The following is a 27,284-nucleotide window of genomic DNA, read 5'->3' on the forward strand; positions in this document are numbered from 1 at the left end:
CGATTTTATAACATATATGTTTAGTTTCGACTTTCGGTTTGAATATTTTTATATTTCGTTCTGTGGGAGTCCAGCGTTACCCAGAGAATAAGTAGAAAACGTCTTTTACCGCTTTCCCCCTTTTTTTCCTGGCAAATTGACGGTTGTAACTTATTACCAAAAAGCTACAAGTTTTTTGTGGAAAATTTATTCTATTTCGTTTTTGGCAGCCCTGGCGAATGTTCCTTTCTCAAGTTTTAGCGGGAAGAAATTAGAGAAAGAAATGGAATAAAAGAAAGAAATTGACGTCGTACGAATTCTTAGTCTTATATAAATTTTAGCATAGTACTTTTGCCTTATTATTGCTATTACTAACTGTATGATCTTCGTAAAATGTTGAGCAACAAGGAAAATTACAGTCAAAATAGTCAAAAACGGCGTACGATCTTCTCGGCTGGAGCTATAACACGGCTCAAAGTTAAGAACTTCTTGTAAGTACATGTTTTTCAACTTCCACATTTGAAATTCTTCATATTAGACTTCAGTATTCAGTATAAAGTTTTGATTGGGTCATTTGCATGTGCTGACAATTCAGTAGGAAGTTTTTATTAAAGTGAGATAAGGGTTTCACTTTTGGTTTCCCATGAGGGCTGACATTACAGGAGTTAATTAAATCACATCAGGTCTGGACGGTGCAATCTTTAACTCCAATTTTGTAATATTTTCCTCAGGCTAGCCCTTTTGGGCAATATTGTATCGAGAGCTATTCACAGAGTGACATTATAAAAAGGAAATTGTAGGATGCAAAAACGAGCAGTTAGAAGAGTGATAAAGCTCACTTTTGAGTTTGTCTTGGGACTGGTGTAGTTAAAATTTGGCACTTGAGCAATTATATTTGGAGATTATTGTGCATGGGTGAGCAGTCATTTCACTGATCTCTAGAGCCACCTCAGAAATTTTTGAATGAAAATGCTTTTGAACCAACCCATATTAAAAAGTTGTTATTATATAGTACCCTCTCTGCCCCATATCACTATATTGAATTATGATATGATTGAAGAAATTAATAACCATGGAGATGTATGTTAGTAACCATCAAAAGGGCATGTGACGAGCTAATATGTATGCTTGAACCATTATTCAAATTATCATCAACTTTCAGATTTTATATTAGTGGCTTAAGCTTGGATATTGTTTCTTAATCTTAATGTCTTACGCTTGTAGATTGTCTAAGTTTCTTTATACTTGTGGGATTAAACTGACTTGTGAATTTGAATTCTGTCTTACACTATCTGCTTGAGAATTATACGATGAACTCATCTAGCTGGGGCCTGGAATAAGTTTGAGCTAGTTTTATATGTTTCTGAAATCAACTAACAAATGTTTTTGTGCTAATAACTTGAACCGTGTACCACCTAACCGCTTAGCATGTCGTGACATCATCATTTACCCTTTTTGGGTGTATTCATAAAATATGGTATCCATTGGATATTTTATTAAAAGGGTTCAAAAGTGATCTTTAACAAATTTCAAATTTTTAAATTACCATTTTGGATGATAATTTTGAGGATCAGATGCGAAGCTTAGACTTCTTAGCCGTAATGAACGCTGTTTAAGAGATTATTAACCCAAATAGTATTTTGAATAAACTAATTTTTTTTGGAAGAAATTATTTAACTCTCTAAACAACACACCCTCCCCTAAAATGACGTAAACAGATTATTTTAGTCCATTAGACTATTTTCCACAATGCTATTTCAATTTCAATTTTTTTACATCTCTGTTTTAGAACTTACACTGAAATGGAGCTGAAACCTGGACCAAATTTAAATTTGATAATTGGACCAAATGGTACTGGCAAATCTACCATTGTCTGTGCCATTTGTTTAGGCTTGGGAGGAAAACCAAGTGTACTTGGACGAGCTGGAAATGTTGAGGAATACATTCAATATGAACAAGAAAAAGCTGTAATTGAGATAGATCTGTAAGTCTACCAATGTACTTGTAAGAGGGGTATATGTTATTAGCATTTTAGCACTTACAAATTACACAAATTAATTTATTTTCCCGCCCATTTAATTTGCATTTAATACTCCAATTTTAAATATGGTAATTTCCCATCTATTTTAGGTTCCATAGCTCAAGTGAAATAGTTAGAATTACTAGGGAAATTAACAAATCCGGAACTTCCCAATGGTCTCTCAATTGTAAAGCAACTTCACAAAAAACTGTGAGTATTGTATTACAATCTGTACTTAACTTTCCTCTACAGGCCTGGACTATTTAATAATAAAAATAAAAATGTTAGAATTTAGTGAAACGTTATAAAGGAAAAATTTTAAGTCTTCAGTTGCAGAGAAAGCGGGTAAGAATAGCAAAAATGGTATTGGGGTCTCCATGACAGGCTAAACTAGGGTTACAGATTTTATGTACATTTAGCAAGAGTTGTTCTTGATAAAATTAAAAGTGGAAGTAAACTGTGGAAATCTCTATGTCCAAACATTGTAGTTTGTAGAAAGAAGACCCATTAAAATGTGAAATATTTGTTAACAGGTGGAAGCTACTGTGAAGCAATTGAATATTCAAGTTGACAATTTGTGTCAATTTTTACCTCAGGATAGAGTTGCAGATTTTGTCAAAATGACTCCACAGGAGTTACTTGCTAATACACAAAAAGCTGTAAGTATTAGCAGAACCATTTTTATAATGATAATAATATATTTTGCATCATATTTAATTCTTTTTAGCATAGATATTAACCATTTTTTTTACACCGAGATATTTTTTAGACATCGCTGATAAAAAACCGCAACCACTTTGATTACTTATTAAATTGTCTTCACTCCTTAACTAGTGCAGAAAATCTGGCTAGTAGATGGTTTCTAGTTTTAAAAATATAACCATCTTGTAGGCATGTGCGAGTCCGCATTTTTGGTTTTCAAGTCTAGTTCGAGTTTCAAAAATTTTTAATATCGAGTTAAGGGGGTTTCGAGTACTTGATGATTTAGGCTTAGGTTTCGAGTGCTCGAAAATTTAGTCTTACTTTCAAGTACTCGATTCTCTACACTATCAAAATTCTTTTATTGAGACTTTTTACTCAAAGTAAACAAAATAAAATAATTTTTCGATATCACTGGCCCCCGAAATTTCCTCGTGAAAAGAATCATGGCGGTTACGTTTCTTTGAAGTCATTTTGCAATAATTGAAAATCGAAAAAAAGGCCTAAATTTATTACTGAACTAAACCGACTGAAGAAGTTAACCACATCTAAAAGTACAGGGCAGTCTACATTATGGTTTTAGTTTTATTTTCGTTTTGTACATGTACACACTTTGAAATTCTCTCCAATCAGGAAGAATCTACATTTTATCTTACACCAATAGAATAGCTTGGGCGTTGCAAAATTTTATATTGGTAGTTTTATACCTTTTTCTAAATAAACTATTTTTCCAGTTTATTCTGAAAACTCGCGAGTTGGGACTTGTTTAAAATAAGCTTCTCGAGTACTCGAAAAATAAGCCTTGGCTTCAATTTCAAACTCGAAATTGTTTCGAGTTTCTCTTCTAATGGATTTCAACTCTAAACTTGAACTAGTACTCGACCGAAATTGAGTGCTCGCACATGCCTACCATCTTGTCTTTCCTACAACTACAAAATACGTCATATGGAGAATACGTTACGGAAAAACTTGCTCGACAGCCAATGACTTCGTTGCTCAACGGACGGGCAACGTGATGTCAAATTCAGGAGTCAAAAAACCCATTCAGTTAAAAACCGCTGACCATTGAGCTAAGCGCTGAGCTTTTTTTAGATTTACTGAACGCAGCCCATATTTCGGGGATCGAATCAAATTACAAACGGAATACTTAAAACGTTGAATAGTTTGATCGAATATTTCCGATGACTAAAATAGGGACAGTTAACCAATCATATACTGAATAGTATTTCGAACACCAAATAATTTAATGTATTTGGTTTTCAAATATTAGTTGAAAAACCAAATAATTGGCAAATTTGTAAAAAAAAAATACACTTTTAAAAAAAAAATATAATATTAACTTTTGTAATAAGTTTAAATTAGTAATATGGTAAATTCTGAAAGAAAATGCATTTTCCTTAACCACCAATTACATATTGTAATACAATAATTATACAATAATATGGTAAATTCTAGTCTATGTAATAGTATCAATTTAATTTTGCAACTCAGTCAGACACAATGCAAACTCAAATGCTCAAAGTCAATGCTTTCAAGGCCTTTGTAATTGTAGCGAATGAGTTCTTGGAAGCAGGCCTCCCTTACCAAAAAATAAGTTGGATTTCAGTTTGTATACACATTATTAGTTGATATTGAGTTGGTATTAAGTAGGCTCAAGTTGTCAGCATATTTCAAGTTACTATTAAATGGGTAATAAGTTGTTATTCAGTTGGTAGGAAAATACTGCTTTTGCTAAGTTTATAATTAGTTGGTTTTTAGTAGTCAGGAAATTACATAATATTTTTAAGTTGCTTTTAAGTAGTTAAATGTAAATGTTGATTCTGGTTTAGTTGGAAATAAGTAGATTAATAAAGGATTTAAGTTATTTTTAAGTAGGCATTTGTCCCAAATACAAACTGAAAACCAAGTTGAAATACAAGTTGTCCTAAGTGGTTTTTAGCCAACTTATTTTTTGGTAAGGGCGGGCCAGCGAAGAAGTGACAGTTTCGGTGTGGAAATGAAGCAGACTTATTCAAATTTATACTTAGTATGTTTAATAAAACAACTAACTTCATTTTATAACAATAAGTTAAAACCACAAAAATTGATATAGAAGCCTAACCCATTATCTTAACCTATCCTGACCCACTACTAGCGCCATCTACCCTGGGTTGCATATAATTTTTGCCATAACAGATTTAGTCCGTTACATAATAATGATCATGTTTGGGGACATTGTGCTGTAGATTATAGGAAGAAACTTCAAGATAAAGATAATAATATTAAGAAAGTAGACAAGTCAGGGGATAAGAAGCCATTCAGCAATGCGCTTATCACTTCAGCTACAAGTACAACAAAGGCAGATGAATAGGTCATTGACACAGCAGCAACTCACCATTTCTGTCATTGGCGAGAATGGTTTTATACCTAAATAACGCAAAACCTGAAAGCTACCATGGATGAAGGCAAATCTGCCGTTGTTGGTTGTGGAGAAAATTTGGGTGAAGATAAATGGAAATACATTCAAGTTACAAGGACTGCTTTCACCTGGTATGTGCCAAAATCATATATCTGGTCGTATTATAGACCAAGCTGGGTATAGTCAATAATAATAATATTATAGACGAAGCTGGATATAGTCAATAAAGTTATTATAGACCCTGCTGGATATAGTCAATAATAGAAAAAGAATGCTCCTCAATGCCTAGGACATATCAACGAAGCAGATCTCAGTTATATGGCGACCTATAACTTGCTTAGAGGATTGGAAGTTTGTATTCCCTGCAGATAAGCAAAGAGTACTCGTAAGTACACATCCATCTCCAGAATATACGAAGTACTTGTTCATTCAGAAGTTTGGATGACCTGCAGAGTAGATGTATGAAGGTGTATATGATGAAACACAACAGTGAAGTGTTTGACTATTTTAAGGAGCATAAAGCTAAGGTGGAAAACCAAATAGGCCGTAGAATTAAATTACTCCGAACTGACAATGGATTGGAGTATGTAGCTGATAATTTTTCAAGTTATTGTATAGTGGCTGGCGTCAAACATGAGTACACAAATACTTGCACACCTCAGATGAATGGAACTGCCGAGCATGTAAATCTTACACTTCTAAATACTGTTTGTGCCCTTATGGAAGATACCAAATTACATTATCATCTATGAGCCGAATTAATTCAAGCAGCCACACTCAACATGCAAAGTTGGGAAACCAAGTACCTCTTGAGATTTGGAGGAAGAAGAAGCCAATGGGAAAGTTCCTGAAACGTATTGGTTGGTTCGCCCTTACCAAAAAATAAGTTGGCTAAAAACCACTTAGGACAACTTGTATTTCAACTTGGTTTTCAGTTTGTATTTGGGACAAATGCCTACTTAAAAATAACTTAAATCCTCTTTATTAACCAACTTATTTCCAACTAAACCAGAATCAACATTTACATTTAACTACTTAAAAGCAACTTAAATCCTACTAGGGAAACATCTAAAAACCAACTTAAAAATATTATGTAATTTCCTGACTACTTAAAACCAACTAATTATAAACTTAGCAAAAGCAGTATTTTCCTACCAACTGAATAACAACTTATTACCCCTTTAATAGTAACTTGAAATATGCTGACAACTTGAGCCTACTTAATACCAACTCAATATCAACTAATAATGTGTATACAAACTAAATACAAACTGAAATCCAACTTATTTTTGGTAAGGGTCCCTAAAACTTCCGATAACTCTAGCCTTGTAATGAGGTCTTTCCCAATTTTTCGTGTTTAATCTAACACTAATAAGTTTTAATAAACCTGTTTATATCTGCATATCTTTACCCACTTATCACAAAAATTTCACACCATTTATTATAGGTTACCCACTATTTACTAGAAATTGACTTAACAATGTCAACTTTTAAATATTTTTAGGAAGCAAGACATGTAGCATATCACAGATTTCCATTTTTATTTTAATGATTTATAATATTAGCTTAACACAAGACATTTGAGCTTAACATTGCTATGAACTAATTTTGGGGGATTCACTTGCTATGCCATTTTGTTGACCATCCGCAAAAACATATCTCAAACCACATGGCATGATCTGCAAATTAAGTTTTTAACTTTCGCTATAAATCGTCTTAGGAAAGTAACATTTAAAAATGTATGTTTAATTTAATAAATTTTTAGGTGGGAAACATCGAGATGTTTGAGAAGTTTACCGATCTTAAGGAATTACGGCTAAAACACCGTGAACTGGAGGCTGAAGGTCGTACTGATGAAGAGCAATTGAGAAAAGAAGTGGAAAGAAATGATCAATTGGAAAATGATGTGAGGAACTATGTTGAGAGAGAATCATTTCTTGAAACCATTGATTTGTTAAAAAAGAAAAGGAAATGGATTGTAAGTAATTTAGATTTTAGTTTATTTTTAATTTGTGTTAATTTACTGCTTTATTATTGGTTATTGCTTTGGGGAACAATAACTTTACCTGGAAAGTCTCCATGGGACTGGGTGGGGCTGGTATAATTTTGAGTCTGGTTTAAAAAATGGGTTTTGCATGAGTGTATAAAGCACTTTTGACATTATTTTTTCATCCAACTGAAGAACTGGTTAAAATCATATTAGTAAATTTTAAATTTGGGAAATACAACCTCATTTCCCATTCAGTTCCTCAGCAACAAAATACATGAATTCTATTGTAACTTTATTCTACTTCTAAGTTCCAAAGTTTGGTAGAAAATACTCAACGTCTGCTTTTTATATTATTTTAAACAATCACCAGAACCTTTTTTTTTGTTTTTTTTTTGTCCCTGGCCAACCCTAACCAAAATCTCATTTCAATTTACATGGAGCCACTTAGCAGCCAACATGTGAAGTTTATAATAACCAGCAGTGTAGAATTGTCTTGTTGACTGTTACATGGTTCTCTAAATTTAAAAGCTTCATAAAATATGTAAATCTACTGAAAAAATTGATGAGAATTCAGACCTTTTCTAATAATTATTTGTGTTATCAATACATATTAAATCAACTAAAAATTGGAGATAGTTTAGACATTTACAAATAATTTTGTGTGGCATAATTTTTCGAATTTTTCTAGGAATATAGTTTGAAAAGGGATGAATTTAATGCTAAGAAAGAAGAACTTACCACGGCTGAAAACCTTCTGAAAGCTAGTCAAGATAATGATAAACCCTACCGTCAAAGACTTCAAGAATGTGAAGCTAAGGAGTTAAAAGCTAAGAATGAACAACAAAAAGCCAATTCCAATTACTCCAGTTTGATAAAAAAAATAAAGGATCAGAGAACGAGTATTGAAACCGTAGGAGTTAAATTGGCGCAAGTTGAACAGGATTTATATGACAAAAAAGCCGATGAGAACAATAGGTTGAAAAGAGTTCAGGATTATGAAAATCAGCTTAGGCTATTGTATTCACAACTTGAAAAATTACCTTTAGATAATGAAAATGTTCAAGTAAGTATTTTTAATATGAAGCTTTCCTATTGTTAATCCCAGAGAATAAACAGGCAGCTGTACCAATGAACAATTAGCAATCCTGGTTTTTACATGTGCACTCTTTTATGTGACATTTTGCTGATTGTATCCATGTTTTGTTTCTCTGGCCACTTTAACCCACATTCTACCACCTGAGGGCAAGTAAGTGGTGTCCAAAAAGGGGGGTAGCGAAAGGCAGTAAAAAGAGTGTATAAGTTCAAAATTATAACTGGTTCAGAACATAATATGTTTAGTCAGTTGATTTAATTCAAATAAAACACATCTTCATTTGTAGGAACTTAAATTAAACTTAAATTTTTGATTCAGCACGCTTTATTAAATTACAATTGTAATTTAATAAAGCGTGCGCTGAATCAAAAATTTTCAATACTAATATTGGGTAAATTTTACTTTCAGGGACAGGGTGCAGTAGAACACGCGACGGACGTATTCAGACGCAAAAAGAGTGCAAACCATACTAAGCTTTCAGGGGACAATAATTCGACTGTAGTAGAACTCGTGAAGATGAAATCAAATTTCAATTATTTCCTTTGGACTAGACTACAATAAAATGGAATTATTTTCTAATATTGTGGACGTTTTTTGACAAATCATTTTCGAGTTCTTCCAACATACTTCGGGATCTGAGGAAAAAGTGGGGCTATATGATCGTATAAAATATTGAAATTTAGTTGGCCTCCCAAATAGGAATTTTGTCAAGGAAATTTCCTAGTAGAGAGGCCATTGATTTGGAAAAGGTGAATCAATTGGCCTCCCAAATAGGAATTTTGTAAAGGAAATTTCCTAGTAGAGAGGCCATTGATTTGGAAAAGGTGAATCAATTGGCCTCCCAAATAGGAATTTTGTAAAGGAAATTTCCTAGTAGAGAGGCCATTGATGGGGAAAATGTTAATCAATTGGCCTCCCAAATAGGAATTTTGTAAAGGAAATTTCCTAGTAGAGAGGCCATTAATGGGGAAAATGTTAATGAATTGGCCTCCCAAGTAGGAATTTTGTAAAGGAAATTTCCTAGTAGAGAGGCCATTGATTACCCTTCTCCCCATCAATGGCCTCTCTACTAGGAAATTTCCTTTACAAAATTCCTACTTGGGAGGAATATTGATTACCCTTTAAAACATTCGTACTTGGAAGGCCAATTGGTTATCTCGGACTAGGAAATTACCCTAAGGTTAAGGTTGGGTTGGGTTGGGTTGGGCGAGGGGTTGGGTTGGGTTGGGTTAGGTTAAGGTTAAGGTTACGTTAGTGTTGTTTGCACACTGGGCGTCTCAATCAATGGCTTCTCTACTAGGAAATTTCCTTTACAAAATTCCTATTTGGGAGGCCAATTCATTCCCCTTTTCCCCATCAATGGCCTCTCTACTAGGAAATTTCCTTTACAAAATTCCTACTTGGGAGGCCAATTGATTCACCTTTTCCAAATCAATGGCCTCTCTACTAGGAAATTTCCTTGACAAAATTCCTGTTTGGGAGGCCAACTAAATTTCAATATTTTATACGATCATATATTGTCCCCACCCAAAGCCCCACTTTTTCCCCAGATCCCGAAGTATGTTGGAAGAACTCGAAAATGATTTGTCAAAAAATGTCCACAATATTAGAAAATAATTCCATTTTATTTTAGTCTAGTCCAAATAATATAATTGAAACATGATTTTATCTTCACGAGTTCTACTAAAGTCAAACTATTGTCCCCTGAAAGCTTAGTATGGTTTGCACACTTTTTGCGTCTGAATACGTCCGTCGCGTTTTCTACTGCACCCTGTCCCATAAGATCGATTAAGGAAAAATGCTAATGTTTCAAAATACATGAATGTATCAAAGTGTTTGTTTGTCTTTAAATATTAATATTACAATGATTGTAATTTCTTAGCGTTTTTATGTTAAATTTTTATTTCGAATTGGATGAAATTATTTTGGATAAAATATTCTGTGAAAGGAAAATGTTAAATGGTTGTTGCTTGCTCATTGCAGCTTAATATACCAAAAACATTTTCATTTCATTTGTGTTTTGTAGAGACGTACCCTTTTACCTAAATCGGTTTCACAACCCCATTGCATTTGTTACACTATTCTTTTTCAATTTTTTTTTTGTCTTTCAGGTTGAGTTACATAATTTGCAAAAGACACTGTCAGCTCTAACACAAGAGATCACAACATTAGAAAATGAGATGGGCAACGCAAAAGTTGAGATTGAGGCGCTTAAACGTGATACAAATGGTAAGATATGAAGGTGTGGTTGAAAATACAAACCTTGACAATAACAATTTTCTAACCAAGCGAATATTATCTAATATTTTTTTTTATTCAAAGAAATAGAAAAACAATATCCGAGTTTAAATTGTGTGTGTTGCCAACTTTGTGTTTGGATACCCTTACCCAAAAAATAAGTTGTCTAGGAACTACTTTTGGGACAAATACAAACTAAATATTAATTAAAATCAAACTTTAAACCAACATATAATCTTCTGACTACTAAAAACCAACTAATTTCAAACTTAAAAAAATAAGTATTTTCCTACCAACTGAATAACAACTTATTACCCCCTTTAACTAGTAACTTGAAATATGCTGACAACTTGAGCCTACTTAACACTAAGTTAATATTAACTAATAATGTTTATACTAACTAAATACAAACTAAAATCTAACTTATTTTTTGGTATGGGTAGCTTTTCATAATTTCTTTGAGAATTCTTAAAGTTTTTTCTACTGCTGTCCTTGGGGAGGTGAAGCATATCTAAATCATAAATATGCACTAAAGTTTAAGACACTCTTAAATTTTTTTCCAATGTCATGGAATTTTAAATAAATCCAGAAGTCAATTTGTGTAGATCAATGCAGTAATTACTGCATTGATCTACACAAATTGACAGCCTCAAGCATCAGTTTTGTGTATTAAATTTAATACACAAAACTGATGCTTGAGGCTGTATCAAGCTTATTCTCAGATTAAGAAACAATTCACTTAACCATTAGGATACGAAAACAAACACACATACTGTTTAAATTTTAATAAATGTCATTTTTTCGGAATGAATCGAATATCAAATATTTATTTCACGGCACGTAAAAAAGCAAATTGAATATTTAAAATGTCAAACAATTTGGTAGAATATTTTTAGGTCCAAAATCCAAGCCAGTTAACTGATCAAATACCAAACAGAATTTAGAATATCAAAAAATTTTACATATTTGGTTTTCAAATAATAAAATAGTTTGCATATTTAAAAAAAAAAATTAAAAAAATCATTGGACATTTTAGTTGCAAATAGCAAAATAAGGAGAAAATTTAATTTGGGCCTTTGGCTAAAAATATGGGCTTCTTAACCAAAACAGAAAAATGTGCACTCCAATAATTTAGCCATTAAGAGAATAAATAATTAAACAGCTTCTGCCTTTCGCAAAAAAAAATTTAATACACAGAGTATGGACACCCAAGGTAACTCTTTATATGGTCCTTGCCCCTGTGGCCTAAAGATTGTCAGAAATATGGACTACTTTGGAATTTTCATTGCGCTCTCCTATGATGGCCTTGAAACTCAACTAATTAATAATAATAAATTATAAAAAGCTTTATTGGATATCCCTTTCAGACGAGTCGATCTGATTTTCAAAGAGGTCCCGCATATTAATTTCAAATATAAGGAAGTTAAGAAAACACATTTATATATCTGCGCTCACGATGTATTTTGTGACTTCTTCCCTGAATTGTTTAAAATGATCTATTTGCTTTAATTCATTTTTCATGTTATTCCATAAACTTATTCCGCAATGTTTTTGAGCTTTTATTACGTAAAGATGTTTTAAGATGATCAGTATAAAAGTCTAATTTAGAACCGCGTGTTTGGTGTTTATAGACTTTAGAGGGTTTTAAAAGAGTCAAAAAGATATTCTGGGCACTGGTTTTTTTATACTTTATGCATAAATATCATATTTCTCAGATATAGTTGGGGTGAAGTGCACTACAGCGGCCTCATTGAATTTTATATTAATTTTGGTTGCGCCTGATAGACCTTGTCACTTAGATGCCGAGGGTATTTTTTATTTTGGCCGCAAATGATTATTTAATTGTTTAACTTAATTTTTTTCATTTTAAAAATTTATCATTTTCATTGAATTTTATATTAATTTTGGTTGCGCCTGATAGACCTTGTCACGTATCTACGCGTCAAGTGCTACATTCTCCCCCCCAAAAAAAAAACCAAAATTACATGAGGCCGCTGTAGTGCAATTTTGCCTATAGTTGTTTCTGTGTTAGCCAATTTAGAAATAGACCCGCGGTTATTCAACCAGTTTGCAAACTATTTGAAAATACCAAATACTTTTCCCCTCCTTTTTCGTATACCCCTATTAAGGAGACAATTTTTAGAATGGCTTGAAATCTTCCACACTTGAACAGTAAGCCCCTTCATTTTAAAAAAAATCAGCTCGGTATCTCATTGGTAATTCCCTGAAACTTACTTCTGCCTCTCGTAACAGGGGAAAACTGGACCATGATCTTCTCAACAGTCTTAATCCTTAAGTTTAAATGAATACATTGTCTAAACTGATTTTGTATTGTTTTTAGCTTCTCAAAATATTTTGAGAGAGGAAAGTAATACATTGGATAAGAAATTGGAAATTTTAAGGCGCAGAGATAATAATGCATACCAGGCAACTATCTGGCTTCGTAAGAATAGAGATAGGTTCAGTGCTGAAGTTTATGAACCAATCATGATGAATGTAAGTATTTTTAAATCTCGTTTTAAATTAAAGCACTGCAGTAATTCTATGGAGCAAATTTAAAACACTTATTTAAGAGTTTTAGAGTCAATAGTTATTGAAATAATTAGCCAGAAAGTTTCATTTATTTTCTAACAACTTTGCAAACGTGATCCCGTGACTGCAGGATAGCTAGTTGCTATAGATTCAAAAGTTAAACTTTGGCAGGGTGACCAGACTTCCTATATTTCCTATATTTTAAATGACTTCCTATATACCCTTACCAAAAAATAAGTTGGCTAAAAACCACTTAGGACAACTTGTATTTCAACTTGGTTTTCAGTTTGTATTTGGGACAAATGCCTACTTAAAAATAACTTAAATCCTCTTTATTAATCAACTTATTTCCAACTAAACCAGAATCAACATTTACATTTAACTACTTAAAAGCAACTTAAATCCTACTAGGGAAACATCTAAAAACCAACTTAAAAATATTATGTAATTTCCTGACTACTTAAAACCAACTAATTATAAGCTTAGCAAAAGCAGTATTTTCCTACCAACTGAATAACAACAACTTCAATAGTAACTTGAAATATGCTGACAACTTGAGCCTACTTAATACCAACTCAATATCAACTAATAATGTGTATACAAACTAAATACAAACTGAAATCCAACTTATTTTTTGGTATGGGGAGGTTGGCAGGAATATACTTTTTTTTAAGTTTGTAATTAGTTGGTGTAAAGTTTTTTTTAAGGTATGGTCTTAGTTAATATTTATTTTGTATTTGTCACAAATGCAAACTTAAAACCAAGTTCCTAGACAACTTTTTTTTTTGGTATGGGTATATAACCACTTCGCTTGAATTAATCATTTAAAAATCTGTTATGGTTTTTTTTTAGATTGACATGCATGACCCAAAGAATGCGAAATTTGTGGAGAGTCAAATTGCTAACCGGGATCTGTATATGTTTCTGTTTGAAAATGCGAACGACTTAGAAATATTTATGAAAATTATTTCTGATGAAAAGAAACTTAAAGTAAATACAGGGCTAGTTCCAAACCAAACTATGGAATCATTTATACCAGAATCTCCGATTGCTCACTATAGGTAATTGATTTTTATCATTTTCAATAAAATATAAATTCTGAAACTTTTCACATCTTGTAAAATTATTATTGTTACTCACTACTGCTTTATTGCTATACATTCTGATGTTATACCACTATTTCATAATTTAACCATAATTAAAGCTCATTATTGAGGTATCCTTTTTAGAATTTTATGCAATGATTTACAAAACTCGCATAGAAACCATTACAATAAAGGAAAAATTGCTAACATTTGATGTAAATTTTAGCAAAATGTTAATATTGAAATTTATTTTGTGAGATAATGTAGCAGTACTTGACGCGTAGATTACGAAGTGATTTTTTTTGGGCCGCAAATGATAATTTTTTTAATAAACTTAATTTTAAAAAAGTAGCTAAAAAAAGCGATGGGCCATCTATAACGCAACCTAGAGAACAGTACCAAGCCTTACGTATCAAGTATTTAATTTTAAATTATCAACAACCAAAAACGTGAAAAGGCCCAAAAAAGTGCCAGCTTTTCAATTAAATTAAAACCTGAAATAAGCGTTTGTGGCCCAAAAATACAAAACACCTAGAAAATGAACAAAAACTTTAAATGATTTTATAAACTACCAGAATATCATGTGGAAATTATTAGGACACCGAATCTGTGGTGTCGGCGAACACACGACGGAAATAAAAACAAGAAACACGTGAAAATGCACAAAAATTTGAAATTTTTTAAATTAAATTAAAAAATTGCATAATCATTTGCGGCCAGAATAAAAAATACCCTCGGCATCTACGTGACAAGGTCTATCAGGCACAACCAAAATGAATACAAAATTCAATGAGGCCGCTGTAGTTAACTTCACGGTCGGTCTTCACCCAAACAGTTCTTAATTGATTTAGCTTGGGATTGAAACTTCGTTATTAAATTAAAGAACTAAGCATTTGAAATGAACTCTCCATCATGATAGTTGTATAGATGGCTTTATATTTAGATTATTTTAAACATTTTTCTATTTCCATTCACATATGTGTTTTTCATTTTTGAAGAAATTATGTACGATTTTCTAAGCCGGGCTGAAAATTTGGTAATTTGTAACCAATCAGGATAGTTAGTTATGTTCTGTTATAACTATTGAATGCATAGTAAATGCTACAATGGGTACGCTATGTAATGCCATTGTTTTTCGTTTATGTATATATTTTTTTAAAGTTATATTTTTCTTATTCTAGTCGTTGGGGTTTTAACCACTACTTGATTGACCTCTTCACAGCCCCAGATGGTGTGTTGCGTTATTTGTGCAAATTTTATTCGCTACATAGAGTTCCTGTTGGAAGTAAAGTTACGACAAATTGCATTGAGAAAGTTTTGAGTGACACAAAGTTTTCTCTTTTTTACACTCCTGATCGAAGGGTAAGAAATTTTGCAGTACATTGCTTATAGCTTATTTGCATATCTATGGTTTAATCTATGTTGTGTAAGTTAGTAGTAAAAATATTGACAATAGGAGACACCCCTGATAAATTAAGTTATTTGCAATAACTACTCATAAATTCTTAGAATATAGAAAAAAAACCAAAATATTGATTAATGCAGCGCCTGGTAATCATTTTTGAATTGAACCCCTTTTGCATTAAAAAATGGCTTAAATGTAAAAAATTTATTAAAAATGTTACGTATTTTTAATTTAAATCCATTGATTATATCCATAATGTCATTTAAACCTAAATTTACATAATGCATCTTTAGTTTTAATTTGTCTTTGAGTAAAATATTTGTCATAGTTACTTGCTGCAAGCCTGTTTACCTTTTGAAAGTGTCATCTCTTGCACAAATTATAACCATTTTCAATTTTTTTTTAAAGTTTCAAGTAAGACAATCCAAACATGGAAATAGAGTCAAATCAACAATGTCATATGAACTAGGGTGAGTTTAAAATTTTCAGTCTTGGATTTTTTGTTTGAAAGTTTTTTAATGCCTGAATTTAATTCTTCAGACAACCAAGCCTTCTTACAATTTCAATGAACAAGAAGTTGATTGAGGAGTTGCGGGCTAAAATTAAGGTTAATATAACTAAAATGTGAAATTTACTATAGTATCTGGAATCCATTATTGAAACATAGAATGCATTCTACATTCGGGAAAATGTGCTGTGCGTTTACTCAAAATATGAATTTTATTTTATTTTTTCTATTATTAGTGGTTTAAATTTGTTTTTAAGTAATTTAGTTTGTAATTAACGACTTTTATATAAAAAAAGGCTTAAGCTAAACATAAATTCTGATAATTGGTACATTTATGGATTCTTGGTAATATTTTTAAACCACCACCGGCAAATGTTACTAAAATATAATTTAAGGATGCCAAATAATTTATTTTAGTCTAATGAAGAAAGGATTAATTTGTTACAACATGAACTTGAACAGCTTCGAGAAACTGAAAACGAGAGAAAGAAATCTCTGGAAGAGCTACGGGAAAATAAGGCAAGTTCTAGGTTTTTTTTAACACTTTTCGAAAAGTTCTGTGCAGTTGTGTAACAGAAGGAGTATTCTATATTTATAAATTTTCATTAGCTTAAAAAAATAGAGAAAATTATGTGCCAGGTCTCTTTCAAAATAAGAGCAACTGGTTTAATACTGGACATAGTTGCTCAATGCAAAAGAGAATTGTTTGTTAAACTAATATGATGTTCATAAAAAATTTACTTCATCTGTGAAATACTTGATTTTGAAAATATCACTGAGTTAAATAAGTTTCCCACCAGAACTAACTATGCATCATGTTATAGTTTGACGCTAGGGTGCAGTTGGTATTTAGCTAGCCTACTCTAGGTTGGGGGAGTCAGATGTGCCTAGCTATTTGTTTTGGTGTTCTTGCCCTTTTTTGACTTCTGTCTTATTTAAAAAGTATCTGGTCTAAACTGTTCAGATTGTCTCGGACCGTGAGGCTGCCCTTAATCAGTTAATTATTACTTCTAAGCTCATTCTTAGCTGTTTGGATCTCCTTTCAGGACTGGGAACCCATAATAGGATTCAACTCTATTGGGTGCCTGGTCATAGGTGGCATCATGGTAATGAAAGGGCCAACAACTCTGGCCATGAAGGTGTGGAAGCTAAGATCTTTCGCGCTGAACCTGCTATTCCAATACCCATTGATGGTTGAGGGACAGGTCAAGCTTCGGCTTGAGATGTATGGTCAGAGGCAGGGCAAGGAGCTTATCCCTGGTCCTTCTAAGTGAAGAGCAACTGAGTTGCCCTCGCTCTCTGAGCTGTATCAGGTTGGTTACGGGCCAGCTAAAATGGCATCTGCATCTGGTTGGCTTTGCGAAAGAGGAAACTACCTCTCATGTCCTTTGTGTCTGTGATTTTTATGCAGCTCAAAGGTTTGAGCATCTTGGTATGCATGAGAGACCTTTCCAATATCTCGGCGAAGTAAATCTTGCACTTCGTTTCTGAGCTGGGCTTTTCCAGGTCTAAAAGGCTGTTCGAAGTGCTTGGTTGCGCCTAACCCAACCTACTAATAATATTAACACTAAGTGTATACTACTGTGTTTGCGTGTTTGAAAAAAAATGGGACATGGAGTTGTTTTCAGGGGGCAATTGTATGGGAGTTTCCTGCCAAAACTAAATGTGTTATGTTCGAGTTCGACGCTATGCTGCAGTTGGTATATAGGCGGCCTACTCTATATCGGGGGCCATTTGTATTGGGAAGTTAGTCAGAGTTTTGGTGGTCTTGCCCTTTTTTTGTGTTAAGGAGAACCCCTCCAGGTTCCAATAAAAGAGTATAATAAAGGATTGAATGTGAGTAACCACCTCCTTATTTACAAGTGACATTTAAAGTTAGCTACAAGTTTATCTGGCTCGAAAACAAAGTTTTTTTGGTGGCTCCCTGCCGAAATATGACTTATAGTAAATTGTAATGTTTTTTTTTGTAGAGAAAACTTCAATCAGCGAGGGATTTTCGCAAAAATCTCACAACACAGATTAACCAGAAAAAAGTATCTATTGAGGGATTGAATAAAAATGCTATAAATTTGGAAGAAGAATCCCGGAAAACTGGATTAAAAATAAGAAAAATCAACTCTACAAGACATACAGAACTTAAAAAATACAAATCATTTTTGCGGGTAAGTTTATTTTACTATTAGCAAATCTCGAATTTTTGAGAGTTTTGGTAAAACTGGCATGATGTGGTTTTGGTATTTTTATGTAACCTTTCGGCGTTAATGAAAATCAAGCATGTTCGAATTGATATATTAAGTGCCTAGTTTTGTTAAAATATTTTTTTAAACTAAATCCCTGTTTTTCTGAGACTGGTACTGCTATTTGTATAGTTAATAATATATTTATTTGTTAAACTACACATTGAGTGACAAATTTTAGAAAATTTTAAGTGGAATGGAAATTGGAATATTTACTATTTCCTAAAGACTTTTTGCTGATTTTTAAATAATTGTGGAAAAAAATATACCTGTTGTGTTGTTAAATTTTCGATTAGACTTTGAGTATGCTTTAACTTTTACCATTTCCCTTGGTAAGTGTTCATAGCCCCAAATTAATCTGAATATTTGCTTATCACTTTTTGTTGATATACATTTTGTTTATTGGATTTGTAAAGTGTGGTTATTCCCATTTTTAGGAAATTGTTGATTTATCAAAGAGTAATGTTGAAATCGGTTTTAAAGTTTTCTTGGCTACACAACTAAAGGATAAATCGAAAGAAGAATATGAAGCAATTGCCTTGGAAACTACTAGACTTAAGGTAGTATAATATTATTTACACTTAATAACCATTGGTTCAATTCAATCATACCACGCAAACCGATTATGCACGATTGAATTTGGATATAAGGTAAAAATGTGGGATCGCCAGAAGCAAGGCATGTTAAGGAATTGTTTGTACTATTTCTTTTTATTTAATGGTATTGCATTGTGTTAGTGAAAAATTTATTGTGTATTGAGGGTGGCACAATTTGAGTAGTTTGTAACTATTATGTTAGACTGTGATACACAAGGAGGTCTTAGTTTTAAGGAAAAATTATGATTTTTAGATAATGTACACAAATATAGGTTTATTTTTGAAACCGGCAAAAGAAATAGAAAACCTAATTAATAAATTATCTGCAGGAGCAATTGACTTATTTGCAAAAGGTGTCTTCGGACCTGAAATCACAAGCTAAAAAACTACTAGACCTTGCCAAACAAGCAACTGGTATTGGAGTAAATCAGAATTTATCCCAAGTTATTAAAGATGTAAGTATAACTATGGTTTTACAATCTTTGTTTGGAACCAACAATACATGATTAAATTTCGAGAAGGCTACCCTTACCAAAAAATAAGTTGGATTTCAGTTTGTATTTAGTTTGTATACACATTAATAGTTGATATTGAGTTAGTATTAAGTAGGCTCAAGTTGTCAGCATATTTCAAGTTACTATTAAAGGGTTAATAAGTTGTTATTCAGTTGGTAGGAAAATACTGCTTTTGCTAAGTTTATAATTAGTTGGTTTTTAGTAGTCAGGAAATTACATAATATTTTTAAGTTGGTTTTTAGATGTTTCCCTAGTAGGATTTAAGTTGCTTTTAAGTAGTTAAATGTAAATGTTGATTCTGGTTTAGTTGGAAATAAGTTGATTAAGAAAGAGGATTTAAGTTATTTTTAAGTAAGCATTTGTCCCAAATACAAACTGAAAACCAAGTTGAAATACAAGTTGTCCTAAGTGGTTTTTAGCCAACTTATTTTTTGGTAAGGGTAAACTTATACATCTGAAATGAAATATACTATTTATTTTGTGAAATAAAATAGTCAGTATTATTATGTTATTTTTAGTGAAAGCAACAGTTGATTAGCATATTTTGGTTAAATATCTTTAGTTTATAATTAGTTGACATTAAAGTTCCTTAATTACTACTATTAATGCCACATTCTTAACTTGCACTATTTTACACCTTTTTTCAGTTGCCTATTCTCAGTATGTTAGATTTTTAAACATTTTCATTTTCTAAATAAAAATTCCATTATGTCGTTTTCTTTATTTACAAATAACCTTATTAATCTCATTTCCTTATTGTTTTATTACATTAGTTTTAATATTATATTGATTAAACCAAGGATCGAACAAGGGTCGAAAAACTGCCTCGGGCAGAGGCTGAGGCAACGGTTAAATGGTCAAATGGATAAATAAAGCTTCCAAATAAAAGATTTAATATCAAATATTGTAGATGTTTCGTCCCTCCAAACAGCCCTACCCCCTCACGTTTCGCTTTTCGACGGTTCCCACGAAAAGAACCTAAAACCAAAGTTACAAAACTAAAACTAAAACTTTCAAGTATTGACTCCTCCGCGCAAGGCATGGGAAAAAGCGTTCAAGGTGCCGGTAGCCGGACGATCGTCTCCACATATTCATTCTCCTTAGATATAAATTTTATGGTAGAAAATGGGCCAAAATTTCAGTTATTCATGTTTTTAATAACAGAGAAAAAATCCTCGGTTCCTCGGCTATATTTAGACGACCCTCGGACTGAGGCTGAGGGTTTTCCAAATGGCCGAGGCTCGGTTCGATCCTTGGATTAAACGCGAAATTTGGAAGAACTGTTTTGTTGAGCATAGCCACATTTTCTATAAAAATTTAGTGAAGTGGTGAGCAAGGCACGTGATTTTAGCTGCCGCTTTACAGAGATCATCCGGTGATACTTCCCTACGTGATGTATGATGAACCGTTGAAAGTAAAACGGTTCTCGCCTCATCCCTAGTTAGACTTTTTGTACGAAGTCTTATCAGACTCTTGCTTAAACTACTGATTCTCCTTTTATACTAACCCATAAAGTTTAAATTAACACAAAACATTGCTTAAATTTTAATATTTTATTAGAAATTTGGAGTTCTTCCCAATTCTTTGGAGGACATTGATGGCAAAATTCAACAAGAACAAGCAAGAGTTGATCTTATGTTTCCTGTTGATGCTGCTGTAAGTAGTACAGTAGTTTATTTTAAGGGATAATACTTCTAATCAATTGATAGATAAATAGTAAGCACAAAAATTATGGTCACACCCATACCAAAAAATAAGTTTGATTTTAGTTTGAATTTAGTTGGTATACACATTTTAGTTGATATTAAGTTGGTTTTAAGTAGGTTCAAGTAATCAGCATATTTCAATAAACAAGTTAAAGGGATAATAAGTTGTTATTAAGTTGGTGGGAAAATACTTTTTTCTTTAAATTGGTAATTATTTGGTTTTTAGTTAATATTTAGTTGGTATTTGTCTCAAATACAAACTTAAAACCAACTTTAAGTAGTTCCTAGACAACCTATTTTTTGGTAAGGGCAGTTATTATTCGATGAAAGTAAATTTTTATTATTAATTTGAAACAGTATTGATTCATTGCTGATGTAAGTTTTTTCATGCCCAAACTTCATTGAGCAGCTAAGCCTATTGTTGAGTAGTTAAAAATTGAGTTCAACTGATTAAAAATAATGAAAATAGGTAGTTTTTTTAACTTAATTATTTCCCATCAACAAAGTAGGTTAAGTTATCATTACCAGTTTGAAATATATTAATCTGTACTTTTTTGTTTGTCATGTTTTGAATAGGTTGTAGAAGAATATGAAAGTCGTAAAAAGAGAATTGAGAACATGAAAAGTAGTTTTGGCAAAATTGAGGGATCACTGCAGAAATATCAGGAAGAAATAGAAGCAATTAGTCAAGAATGGATTCCTGAAATTGAAGGATTGCTCACAGACATCAACACCAATTTTTCCTTGTTTTTTTCAAGACTACAATGTGTAGGAGAAGTGTCTTTGAAAAAAGCTGATAACATGGTTAGTTTCTTTATCCTTTAATCTATTGAAGAGTAATGGTGTCATCCGTTATAAATATGTTGGTTAGTACAAATATTTTCTATCTGCTGGGGGAGGGGGGAGACACAAGAAGAAATTTAGTAAATGAAATCAGATGGCATTTTGGAATATTTTTTTCTGTGCTTGGATGTATCATGTTGTATTTCATAGTGTTTTAAGAGCTGATAACATTTTGGGCAAAATTGCACTACAGCGGCCTCATGTAAGTTCGTTTTTTTTTTGGTGGAGAAAGTAGCACTTGACGCGTAGATTACGAAACAATTTTTTTGGGCCGCAAATGATAACTTTTTTAATCAACTTAACTTTTAAAAAAGGCGTCATTTTAGGAGTTTAGTAACGTTTTTCTAAAAAATATTTTCTTCGTGTATCCGTCGACACCACTTTTTTGACACGCCCCAGCCCCATTCCGACAAAGATAATTACTTCCAAAACACGTAAAAGACGTTACTAAACTCCCCGTATTGGCGCCTGACGCACTTTGAGATTCCCCGTATTGGCGCCTGACGGCGCCCAGTGTTCCGGGGTGGTAAATACCACCTGACATTTATTGTGGCAAAAAGTGTCATGGCAAATAATGATTTTTAGTGACAAATTGACATATACTGGCAAATAATAGAAAAAGTAAAAATACTAATAAATTTTTCATATGAAATACCATAAAAACATTTTTAAGCTATTTTTGTAATTATAGTATGCGGGGTTGCCAATAATTGGGCTATTTTGTATATTTTTCGCATAAATATATAAAATGTTTGGCAGATGATTAATGAGATGATTGAAACATTTAAAAAAAAAGTTAAACCTTTTATTTTGTTCTTTGCTAAAAGTTCTAGCAAATAAAGTGTTCTAAGAGTAAAAAAATATTTTTTTCCCCTATTTGTCATTAAATGCCATTAATTGTCACTATATGCCATTATTTGTCACTATTTACCAGTGACATGGCCTATATTCGAAAAAAGTGACATTTTAGGAACACTGACGGCGCCGCACACTCACTTCGCTCAAGCGCTGGGGGCGCGCCGCGCCTCCCCAACCCCATACTAAAAAAAGCGATGGGCCATCTATAACGCGACCTAGAGGACAGTACCAAGCCTTACGCATAAAGTATATACTTTAAATCTCAACCAGAAAAAAAGTGGCCCAAAAATAGAAAACACCTAGAAAATGAACAAAAACTGTAATAGATTTGAGCAAAATTGCACTACAGCGGCCTCATGTAATTTCGTATTTTTTTTTTGGTGGAGAATGTAGCACTTGACGCGTAGATTACGAAACTATTTTTTGGGCCGCAAATGATAACTAAATTAAATAACTTAATTTTAAAAATTTAGTAATTTAAGGGAATTACCGTGTTTTTGTATTTTTGTGGCGGAGAATGTAGCACTTGACGCGTAGATTACTAAACCATTTTTTTTGCGGCCGCAAATGATAATTTTTTAATCAACTTAACTTTTAAAAAAGCCGTCATTTTAAGAGTTTAGTAACGTTTTTATAAAAAAATATTTCGTTGTGTATCCGTCTACACCACTTTTTTGACAGCACCAATCCGACGAAGATAATTACTTCCAAAACACGTAAAAGACGTTACTAAACTCCCCGTATTGGCGCCTGACGCACTTTGAGATTCCCCGTATTGGCGCCTGGCGGCGCCGCGCACTCACTTCGCTCAAGCGCTGGGGGCGCGCAGCGCCTCCCCAACCCCATACTAAAAAAAGCGATGGGCCATCTATAAAGCGACCTAGCCTTACGCATCAAGTATATACTTTTAATCTCAACCAGAAAAAAAGTGGCTCAAAAATAGAAAACACCTAGAAAATGAACAAAAACTAATAGATTTGATAAAGTACGGGAATATCACTTTGTGGCCCAAAAATACAAAACACCGAGAAAATGAACAAAAACTGTAATTGATTTTATAGAAAAAGGGAATATCACGTGGAATTCATTAGCACACCGAAACTGTGGTGTCGGCGAACACACGACGGAAATAAGTACAACGAAACACGTGAAAATGCCCAAAAATTAGAAATTTAAAATTACATTAAAAAATTAAATAATCATTTGCGGCCAAAATGAAAATAACCCTCGGCATCTACGTGACAAGGTCTATCAGGCGCAACCAAAATTAATATAAAATTCAATGAAAATGAGAAATTTTTAAAATTAAAAAAATTAAATTAAACAATTAAATACTCATTTGCGGCCAAAATAAAAAATACCCTCGGCATCTACGTGACAAGGTCTATCAGGCGCAACCAAAATTAATATAAAATTCAATGAAAATGAGAAATTTTTAAAATTAAAAAAATTAAATTAAACAATTAAATACTCATTTGCGGCCAAAATAAAAAATACCCTCGGCATCTACGTGACAAGGTCTATCAGGCGCAACCAAAATTAATATAAAATTCAATGAAAATGAGAAATTTTTAAAATGAAAAAAATTAAATTAAAAAATTAAATAATCATTTGCGACCAAAATAAAAAATACCCTCGTCATCTACGTGACAAGGTCTATCAGGCGCAACCAAAATTAATATAAAATTCGATGAGGCCGCTGTAGTGCACTTCACCCACATTTGGATAGAAGTGTTACTTTTAATTTTTGTATTTTATTATGTAGTTGGATTTTGATAAGTATGGTGTATGCATTAAAGTGAAATTTCGGGATAATGAAGCTCTACACGAGTTAACTGCATCTCATCAAAGTGGAGGAGAGAAAAGCGTTTCAACAGTACTTTACATGATGGCCTTACAAGAGCTCACAACTGTACCTTTTAGATGTGTAGATGAAATAAACCAGGTGGGAGTCTCATGGATTGCAAAGATGGAGAATTTCGTTATAAAACTATTTTTCACAATTTTTTTAGGGTATGGATTCTAAAAATGAGAGGAAAGTTTTTGAATTTATTGTGGAAACTGCTTGTCGTACCACCTCACAATATTTTTTGTTAACTCCAAAAGTAAGTTTAAAGAACCAAAATTTTACCCTTTAATAGTATACAAATCCGTAGCCAGGGATTTCAATAGGCTTTTAAATCTCCCATGTTCAACAATGTTGAATTTGTTGGCAAATTCACATGTGTCACTGTGTGCCATTGTAGTTTACATAAACTCCACTTTTGATACTTTCAAATAAAGACCCCATAAACAATTGCAACAGAGTAATCACTTGGGAGAGGTGGTACAATAAAAGAAGAGGATATAAGTTTGAGTCACTTAAGAATAGCTGCACAGGGAAGTCTCAAATTTGAGAAAAAGTTTGAGACAGTCCTGTAAAGATATTTGAAAACCATGACATTTTGTTTTAACTTAGATAGATACTAACCTTTAACTTAAAGGCATTCTAGGTGAAATTAACAATGCCCAGTCTACTCAAGTCCAAATTGAGGAACAGGTGTAATACTTCTTAACTCCTCCCCAAGTGTCTTGCCCCCATACATTTGACATTCACAGGTAGTTTATGGTAACAACTATTGTTCCAAAAATGTATTTCCCAAGTTGTGATGCAGATAGGGCAAATACCTTATATTCATTTAGACCTGAATAAATTAAAAAAATTACATTTTTTGAATCCTGAAAGAGATCTTTCTGGGTAGTTTCTGGTGTATGAAGTTTTTACATGTTTGAATTAAACTAAACTAATAAAAGGACAGTTCTTGTACATAATTAAGAGATTAAAATAATTAAAAACCACTGTTGTATAATTAAAAGGTTTTATTAAAAAACACAGCTACGGTCGTTTCGACGCCAACACCAGCTAGCTAATATACGCTAATATACGTATATTAGCCCAAGGAACCTATATATAGATAGATAGATAGATTGTGAAGTTGTAGTATCATTTAGTATGCAGTCGGAAAGTAGTTTAACTTTTTAAATAATGGAAGAAAACTTAAGAATACGTGATAAATTGATAGGATATTTAAAAAACCTTAACCGCCCGTTTGTTGCGTCAAGAAAGCAGGTTTTTTTTAACTAAATTGATATCTGATATAATGGTAGCTGTAATTCTTTACACTGACTGAAAAAGGTACTTTTTAAGTATTTTTTTAGTCCGTGTTTTTTCTCACGGCGGCCACCAGGGTGAGTATTCAAATCTGTACCACGGACCCGTAGAGGATTGCATTCCGCGGAGGGGGGGACTACAACCGAGTAAAGAGAGGGGGAGACGGGGAAAACGCCTTTAGTATAAGCGGGATAGGTCGCTGATAATTTTGGTTCATGTATTTCTGGTAAAATAAATGTGCATTTTTAAAAATTTCAATTGCCAGAAACCAAAGATATATCAGTTGAAAAATACATATTTGGGCATATGAAAAATCCCAAAATATTTTTAAGTAAGATCACTCAACCTTATGCACCATATCTTGGGACCAGTGGCGTAGACAAGGGGGGAGGGCTCCGGGTCTTGAGCCCCCCCCCCTTGGTCCTACCTTTGACTGTACTAAATTTCCACCCCATTCTCGAACCCCATCTTAACATTCACATACATTGACCCCCCCCCCTTGACAAATTTCTGGCTACGCCACTGCTTGGGACGAACTAACAAAATATTAAATATTTTGTTATATAGGTACAAAACAAGATAGGCACAAAAATACACGTGTGAGATATGTTACACTTTACTTAACATTGTGGGTGATTTTTGTGAGAATAACTTGATAAGCCATTAGTTTATTTTCATCCGGAGCTTCAAATATTTGTCTATGGGGCTTGTTTCAAAATCTTACCAAAAATTTATTTATTAATATTTTAACTTGCAAATCTTCCAAACTTAAGTTTTATAAGCACAGAAAAGTATGAAATGCTATATTAGTATCCGCATTGAATGACTAATATATCTAGATTGTTTAAGATATTTAATAAATTAGGTTATAAATTTAAATTTGAAATGCGTATCTAATTTAAAATTGTTTTGTCATTTAACAGCTACTTCCTGATTTGGCTTACTCAAGTCAAATGAAAATTCATGTCATTGCCAATGGTAAGGAAGTTCACATGAAGAGTAATTCATGGGATGTAAAAGGCTTTATTAAGAGAATTCAAAAATTGAACATGTAGTTTTATAATGCTTGAGTCTTTAAAAATAAATATTTTTAAAAGTTGAGAGGCTTATTTTTAAATGTAAAATTTTATTGTAAATAAAAAGGTTTTATAAAATGTACATTTTAATAAATCTGGTTTCTAGTATGTTTTTTGATTTAAAGATAATTACAACGCGGATTTTTAAAACGTCATATTGGGAAGGGATTGACAATTTTTAAGGGGGTAAAAATCTATACTGCTGCCATCTAGGGAATTTATATTATTTATTTTGGTGCCGCCAAGGCCCGCCATATTGTGCGTGTGCTATAGATATAAGAAATGTATATAAAGGTCTAGATAAATTTCGGGGCGTCTAAGCCTAACATAAAATACGGAATTGACACCTAGCAGA

General features: G+C 32.6%; 1 protein-coding gene across 1 annotated transcript; it reads left to right on the forward strand.

Moving 5' to 3' along the window:
- The first annotated feature begins 215 nt into the window (after positions 1-215).
- Positions 216-26,954, forward strand: SMC5 (structural maintenance of chromosomes 5). The gene is made up of 21 exons (XM_090169140.1): positions 216-470; positions 1,769-1,963; positions 2,110-2,209; positions 2,533-2,658; positions 6,862-7,074; positions 7,775-8,149; positions 10,291-10,408; positions 12,759-12,913; positions 13,802-14,010; positions 15,216-15,396; positions 15,848-15,909; positions 15,980-16,046; positions 16,365-16,466; positions 17,918-18,109; positions 18,622-18,744; positions 19,110-19,235; positions 20,856-20,951; positions 21,578-21,805; positions 24,468-24,647; positions 24,715-24,807; positions 26,777-26,954. The coding sequence occupies exons 1-21, from the start codon at positions 373-375 to the stop codon at positions 26,906-26,908; spliced, it is 3,171 nt and encodes a 1,056-aa protein (XP_090025266.1). The 5' UTR covers positions 216-372; the 3' UTR covers positions 26,909-26,954.
- Positions 26,955-27,284: the final 330 nt, after the last annotated feature.

Source organism: Leiobunum rupestre, chromosome 3 (genome assembly GCF_980474605.1).
Source record: "Leiobunum rupestre chromosome 3, qqLeiRupe1.1.hap1, whole genome shotgun sequence".
Taxonomy (NCBI): Eukaryota; Metazoa; Arthropoda; class Arachnida; order Opiliones; family Sclerosomatidae; genus Leiobunum; species Leiobunum rupestre.